The 7,705-nt window shown below is 40.2% G+C and overlaps 1 protein-coding gene and 1 long non-coding RNA gene across 3 annotated transcripts; one reads left to right on the top strand and one right to left on the bottom strand.

Moving 5' to 3' along the window:
• The first annotated feature begins 842 nt into the window (after positions 1 to 842).
• Positions 843 to 4,109, top strand: LOC307040095 (piggyBac transposable element-derived protein 2-like). Of its 2 annotated transcripts, none has more exons than XR_013808416.1 (2): positions 843 to 1,039; positions 1,848 to 1,986. XR_013808416.1 is itself a non-coding variant. In XM_079682654.1 (2 exons), the coding sequence occupies exons 1-2, from the start codon at positions 1,322 to 1,324 to the stop codon at positions 3,521 to 3,523; spliced, it is 1,860 nt and encodes a 619-aa protein (XP_079538780.1). In that variant the 5' UTR covers positions 1,067 to 1,321; the 3' UTR covers positions 3,524 to 4,109. The 2 variants fall into 2 exon arrangements, 1 of the variants encoding a protein (XP_079538780.1); XM_079682654.1 differs by lacking the exon at positions 843 to 1,039 and adding an exon at positions 1,067 to 1,505 and having other exon boundaries at positions 1,848 to 4,109.
• Positions 4,110 to 5,417: 1,308 nt separating this feature from the next.
• Positions 5,418 to 6,867, bottom strand: LOC307038407. The gene is made up of 2 exons (XR_013807994.1): positions 6,606 to 6,867; positions 5,418 to 6,257 (listed from the first exon to the last, which is right to left on the bottom strand). It is a non-coding gene; the product is annotated as an uncharacterized lncRNA (long non-coding RNA).
• Positions 6,868 to 7,705: the final 838 nt, after the last annotated feature.

Raw genomic sequence — 7,705 nt, 5'->3', positions numbered from 1 at the left:
AACAATTATACAGAGTAGAATAAATGAAACAGAGAAGTCTATTTAAACAAGAATATAACTTACAGTGATTGCTGAGTCAGTATCGATAGTGTCCTCACCGAGTCTGGATGCACACTGAGTTATTCTCATTTGAAATGCGCTATTTAAAATGTTTTTCAGCTGGGAAGCGTTTTGCACTTCACGCAATCAGCAGAGTCTTCCTACCTATTGTAATGCACACTTGAGGGGCGTGACTCACTGAGACCTGAGTTACAGCTGGAGTTGAGCAGATCTGAGATTTTAAAATCTCTCAGAAATCGCCGTTTTAGCTACAATAACTACAGAACAATTATACAGAGTAGAATAAATGAAACAGAGAAGTCTATTTAAACAAGAATATAACTTACAGTGATTGCTGAGTCAGTATCGATAGTGTCCTCACCGAGTCTGGATGCACACTGAGTTATTCTGATTTGAAATGCACTATTTAAAATGTTTTTCAGCTGGGAAGCGTTTTGCACTTCACGCAATCAGCGGAGTCTTCCTACCTATTGTAATGCACACTTGAGGGGCGTGACTCACTGAGACCTGAGTTACAGCTGGAGTTGAGCAGATCTGAGATTTTAAAATCTCTCAGAAATCGCCGTTTTAGCTACAATAACTACAGAACAATTATACAGAGTAGAATAAATGAAACAGAGAAGTCTATTTAAACAAGAATATAACTTACAGTGATTGCTGAGTCAGTATCGATAGTGTCCTCACCGAGTCTGGATGCACACTGAGTTATTCTGATTTGAAATGCGCTATTTAATTAACGCCTATTGTCGCGAATTCGCCTCAAACCGCTTCTACTAAAAATGCAGCCGAGATCGTGCATGTGTTCCCCCAATGCCGGTTCATGTCTCTTCGATACGGACCTAGGAACGTTTTGCAAAGCACTTGTTTCTAGTAGGACCGGTCAAAGTGGGAGCTACATCCGGTCGACGAAGGCGGGCATATCCGGTTAGACGCTAATGAGTGGAGAAGGCAAATACGAATAGATACGTTCCTATTTGAGGTAAGTTATTGAAAAAAAAAATATGTTTGCTGTTTATTGTTTATTTGTGCAGCTAACGAAGCAGAATAGAATAGTTTTGACAGATATTTCGGAAGTTATTTGAAGTTTTTCTGTGTGTCGCGAATTCGCTACATTCGGCCATATTGTCTACATTGGTTACAATCGGCTTCATATTGGCTACATTCGGCCGTATCTAAACAATACTATATTTAGCGGTAGTCATACACAATTTCTATAGGAAATACAATTCTAGTAACTTTCTATAATCCTTATAAAGTTACAATGTTGAATATAAATGCAATTTTTGCCCTTTATTTTTGCTCAGGAGAAAAAATGAACACATCCATGTTTTATGGAAAACGAACTCCTGGAGTACAAACCAGGGTTCCACCATCAGATAGTGAGGACAGTTGTCTGAGTGAGAGTGGAGACAGTGATGAGGATGAGGATTATAGACCTGCACCAGGTGATGAGAATAGTAGTAATAATGTTATAATATCAGTGTTTCCCATTCATTGCGAGACTGGCAGAAAAGTCAGTGGGAAAACGCTGAATATTGTTATAATATTGTGCAGCTTTTTGTTGTTAGCCAAATATTTGTGGATGTCACAATGAGTAGCCTACATGTTTTGTATTATGTAAATAACGATGTCTGCATTCAATAGTGGCTTTTTTTTTTTTCATTTTGCTTGACCTCAAAGTATGGAAAGCTGTTTTCAAAGAACTTTTCTGTCTTACAACTGTACTCATAAATCATAAATAAAAATGTCTGCTCTTTTCAATAGTGACCTTTTTTTTTTTACACCAGGTGACGAAAGCAGCATCAGCAGCAGCAGTGATGACAGTGGCAGCACTGATGGAGACTCTGATGCGGTCCCTAGCACCAGTTCTGCAGCTACTGCTGCGAGAGCAGCTGCTACCACAGCAGCTGCTACAAAACAAAAAAGACAGAGGGTAGAGTGGAAGACAGCAAGAAGACAGAAAGAAGTCCCAGTTTGGCAAGACGCTCTTCCTGAGGCCGATGCAGTCAGACTGCCCATCCAATACTTCCGAGACTTTTTTGACACAGAGCTTCTAGACAGTATTGTGGAACAGAGCAATCTATACTGCACCCAAAATAATCCAAACTGTGCGCTGAAATTTGATCGTAATGAACTGGAACAGTTCATTGGCACAGTTGTTTACATGAGCATTCTGCACTTACCTCGATCCCGAATGTACTGGTCCAGTGCATGTCGACTACCACATGTGGCTGATGTGATGCCCCGTGACAGATGGGAGGCAATTAAACATTACATCCACTTCAACAACAACATGACACCAAACAACGAGGATCGACTTTTCAAAATCAGGCCACTGATTGATGCACTTCTTCCAAAATTCCAGGCTCTCCCGCAAGATCAAATGCTCTGTGTCGATGAGCAAATGGTGCCTTTCAAAGGCAAATCAAGTCTCAAGCAATATATCCCCAGCAAGCCACACAAATGGGGATATAAAATATTTGTGCTTTGTGACACAAAGGGGCTGGTGCATTCCTTTGACATCTTTGCAGGGAAATCTGACCCTCCACCAAACGGGCCAGACATTGGGGCAAGCGGAAACATCGTGCTAAAGCTTGCACAAGTCATTCAGGGTGCACTCAATCACCTGCTATATTTTGACAACTGGTTTTCCTCATTGCAGTTGTTTGTAGCTCTGGCAAACAACGGGATACCTACCCTTGGCACAGTGCGGCAAAATCGACTCCAAGGCTGCACTTTCAGTGCGGACGGAGAAATGAAGAAGAAGGGCAGAGGGACATTCGAGGAGAAACAGGCTGTTGTGGAAAATGTGGAAGTTAGAGCTGTGAAATGGTTTGACAACAGAGGGGTGATTGTTGCCAGCACTTTTGCCAGTGCCCAGCCTGTTTCCACTGTGGAAAGATGGGACAGAAAGCAAAAGAAGAGAATGACTGTGGAATGCCCAAACATCATTAGCCTGTACAACAAGTTCATGGGTGGCGTTGATGCTCTTGATGCACTTATTGCCTATTATCGCATCCACATTAGGTCAAAGAAGTACTACCATAGGTTCTTTTTTCACTTTGTGGATATGGCCATTGTCAACAGCTGGCTGTTTTATCGGCGTGATTCTGAATCCCTGAATATCCCGAAGAAGAAGCAGAGGGATCTGCTGTCCTTCAGAACATCAGTTGCACAAGCTCTCTGCATGCAGGGCAAGGACTTGTCCAAGAAGAAGAGGGGACGCCCTTCATCAGATCTGGAAAGAGAGTTTGAGAGGAAAAGACACAGAGGCCCAGCCAAGGCCATACCAGCACAGGAAGTCCGCGCAGATGCTGTGGGTCACTGGCCAGTGGTTGAAAGTTCACGACAGCGCTGCAAACTCCCAAACTGTAGGGGACAGACTGTGATCAAGTGTTCAAAGTGCAATGTTCACTTGTGCCTGAACAAAAATAACAACTGCTTCAGAGATTTCCATCAGTGAGACACCTTAGCTGTTTTGTTCTTGTTATTGTTATTGTTTTCATTGTTATAATGAATGGTGAATGATGTCATGAGTTTTTGAATGTCTGTTTGACATGTCATGACAGCTTCATGAGTAAGACAGCTTTGTTCACTCTAAGTGTTTTCTTGTTCTCTCTCTCACTCACACACACACACACACACACACACACACACACTCTCTCTATTACAAACAGTTCTACACGCTGTTTTTTTATTGTGGTTTTGTTGTCATTGTCATGAGTTTTGCATGTCTGTTGACATATTGTCATGAAATGAATACTATTTATATTTAAATTATTTGTTGGCATCAATAAAATGAATTACATGCCTGATATGGGAAATGTGTTTTAATTACTATTTTATCCATTAATGCCTGTTGTCGCTAATTTGCATCATACCCCAAATTACTATTTTATCCATTAATGCCTGTTGTCGCTAATTTGCATCATACCCAAAATTATATCTATTCTATGTGCTAAATTCAAATTAATAATCTCCACTTATTTTAGCATCTGCTTGAAAGCAAAAACACATAAAATAATTTTTTTTACATAATTGCATATAAATTCAGGCGTCAAGGGGTTAAAATGTTTTTCAGCTGGGAAGCGTTTTGCACTTCACGCAATCAGCAGAGTCTTCCTACCTATTGTAATGCACACTTGAGGGGCGTGACTCACTGTAGTATCATAGTATCTGTGCGTGTGTGTGTGTGTGTGTGTGTGTGTATCTGTCCCCGGGTGTTTGAAGAGCAAGCATGGGAAACCAAAGACAGTGTTTACCTCTTTGCATCCAGCTAGTCACACACACAGTTACAATAACACTCCCTGTAATTGACATAATTAATAGATAGTTTAGCTTCTCACCATCATTTGCTGTGGCCCACTGATGTTAACGATCGTAACTGAAAGGCTGCCTGTCAAACGTAAACATTCAGCCACGTGACTCGCAAACTCTCGCGAGAGTTTTACACAAGACGGATCCTTTCGAGCCATAACCCTGCACCGGGCGCTGACATTGGCGCCCGGTGATAATCAGATTTGACGACGCTGATTGGCTGAAATTATATTTCGGAGCCATAGCTTACAGATAGAAACAGTCAGCTGCTAGTGGCTGCCGCTGTACTGGTTGAGGGCTCCTCTCTTAGCGCCCAGACGAGAGAGGGTAATGATACACATTACCAGGCAGGAAACATGTGACTTATCAGTAACTTTAGACATCGTAACACCATTTTAAACGAGATTTTATTTTAGATTATACATTTTACTGATACCAATTATATAATACTTACCTTGTTCATTATACATTTAAATTAAAAAAATATATTTAAAAAAAATATAGATTTTTTTAATATTTTTTTTTATTTCAATTTTTTTAATTTTAATTTGTAATGTGGGAAGAGGTGGGGTGGCGCCCCTAGCGCCCATATGGGCCAGCCGCCACTGCCTGGTTGTCTTCTTAAATCGTAGGTAGTGTATATTCACATTAGTCAATGCCTTCAAGTAGTTGTATTAAGTACATACACTCCTGCATAGTAGCTGCAATGGAGCCTCCAGAAATGTTTCATAGGGGTGGCCAAATGGGGCCACTGAAAATCTTGGGGTGGCCCACCAAAACCAAGAATTTAATTGTTGTAAAAGTACAGACTCGATGAAAACAATGGCAAAGAGAACCAACTACTGATATACTTTGGTTTCTTATTTTACATTTTCTGATACTATTCATCTGAAGTGAATATAATACGGATAGTTAACATTTTACTTCCAACAACATTTAAAAGAACCTTGTTTTGTGTTATGTAAACATGTGTAGATGATTTATTGTTTTGTTTTTTATATATGCTAGTTGTTCTTTCCTTTTAAAAAGACAAATACAGCTTAATTTAAATAAGTTCCTTTATTATAAAGGCACAAAATGTTCAGCATTTTCAACACATACAATACACAACAGCAACACAGCATGTTCTTCAGTTATATTATGTCTCTAGGTTATAAATTGTTTTAGACTGAACAAAGCTGTTTGTGTCACACTGGGATCAAAGATGATTGACATGACTTTATTAAATCAAGTTTTAAAACATGACAATTTTATTTCAACAGGACCCAAAAACTCAAGGGGTATAAAAGGATGAATACATACTATGATTGAACACAAAAACACCATCTATTATTGACCTTTATAGCAAATTCAAAACATTATAAATGGTACAAAACACCACCTTTTAGTATTAGACAGAAAATAGGTGACGAGACATATTTCTATTTTTTTTTATTTGGCCACTTTGGTGAGAGTAATACATATAGCTTGTATTCCATTTGTTTTGAACATTTATATTTGTACTTTATAAACAAACTGGTTACCCTTTTTTTAAATTAGCATACAGAACATTATGAAAACAAACTTGACTAATGGTCGGCTCATAACCTCAGAACACAGAAGAGGAACAACTGCATAGATTCTCGTTTCATTTTGAAGGAGCTGCAGACGTAAAGTGTGTAGAAGACTTAAATGATTACAAAGGTCACAATCACATTGATAAAACTGTATTTAGGTTTTAGTTTCACTTTTACAAAACAGAGTTCCACATGCTACTTTCTAGCATGTATGGCCATCTCCTCACTAGCCCTATGCTGCTGCTCCCCTGCCAGGTCTGTCTTTCCTTTACTCATCTTCTTCTTAAAATAAGAAGAGATGTCTGTTGACTTTCTCTTCATTTTCTGCAAATTGACATTAGACAGTGATTAATAGTAGCCTACGCATTACACCAGCCCAGCATACCGACATCAGCTAACATTAGCTTAGCAAGCTAAACTAACGCTAACTAGGATAGCTGCTAAAGTGTGTTAACAGACAAATTATTCCTGAAGTCAAGCCAGCCTTTACTGAGCCCCGAGCCTGTTTTCCAGTTCTTCCAGCGTTTTTCTAATTTTAATGCCATTGAACACACATTTTGATCAGAATAACAGCTAAAGGTAAGCATATCTCCGTTTTTTGCTACCTAAAGCTAACACACTAAAGCCCCAAGTGTTGTTGAGCTTAACAGGCAACAAATGTATACGACTTACCTTCTAGAAGTCTGGTGGATTTTTGTCAAGTCAGTAGAAAAGTCAGTAGAAAGAAACGTTTTGCTGCAACCTGCTGCTGTCTGTGCGAATCTCAGAGTGGTGCGCGCAAGTATCAGAGTGGTGCGCCAAGTATCAAAGTGTTACCATGGTAGCAGAGGGAGAGGGAGTGGCTGCAGTATGAGCGTTGGAAGCTCAAATCAAGCGACTCGCTGGCTGTGTATTTGTTGTTAAATATCAGATAAACTACTATGCATACGTGACTGGCGAGGCGGTGTGTGTGGTGGGATGGCCAGTGGGGGGGCAAACAAATATATCAGGGTGGCCATGGCCCCCCCTGCTGGCGCCACTGAGTAGCTGCTAAAGCCATATACTCAGCTTCACAAGTTGATAAAGCGACAGTTGGCTGCTTTTTGGTTTTCCAGGAAACCAGTGGTCCGCTCTCATTAAGGCTAACACAATAACCTGACATACTCCATCTGTCGGTTAGATCAGCAGCCCAATCTGCATCGCTGTATGCTTGTAAGCCCAGTTTTTCACTCTTACACTTCCGGTAACACAGTTCCCTGTCGATTGTACCTTTCAAATATCTCAGTACACGTTTTACAGTAGTCCATTGCTCTTCTGTCGGCTCAGAAAAATACTGGGACAGTTTACTGACAACAAAACTCAAATCAGGCCTTGTGCACACAGCTAGGTAGATCAGGCTACCTACTGCTTCTCTGTACATCCTTCATCGGTACAGCATCATCTAAGTCAGGGGTGGCAAACTCATTTCAGTTAAGGGGCCACATACTGCCCTCTTTGATCTAAAGTGGGCCAGACCAGTAACATCATAGCATAATAACCCACAGGGCCTACATAACGACAATATTTCTGTTTAAGTGCAAATAAGTAGCTACAAGTACATTCGGAAAATGTCCACATGTAATGAGACGCAAATCGTTATGAACAAACTCTTTAAAACAGATCACAGTTTCCACCTGAACTGACTCACCACAAAATACAAATAAAAACGTGGGAGCTATTAAGTGAGGAGTTTGAGTTACCTCCCTTGCCTTGAAAATATAGAATTTTTATATTGGCAGTGCAGCCACAGTGTC

This window comes from Notothenia rossii (genome assembly GCF_949606895.1).
Source record: "Notothenia rossii genome assembly, chromosome: 5".
NCBI lineage: Eukaryota > Metazoa > Chordata > Actinopteri > Perciformes > Nototheniidae > Notothenia > Notothenia rossii.
Note: the sequence above shows the minus strand (reverse complement) of the source record. Positions and strands in the feature narration are given on the sequence as shown.

Excerpts from the sequence above, each read along its gene's own strand:
- LOC307040095 (XM_079682654.1), top strand. The coding sequence starts at position 1,322 with ATGTTGAATATAAATGCAATTTTTGCCCTTTATTTTTGCTCAGGAGAA. Across the intron at positions 1,506-1,847 it reads GGATTATAGACCTGCACCAG|GTGACGAAAGCAGCATCAGC; the intron begins GTGATGAGAATA and ends TTTTTACACCAG.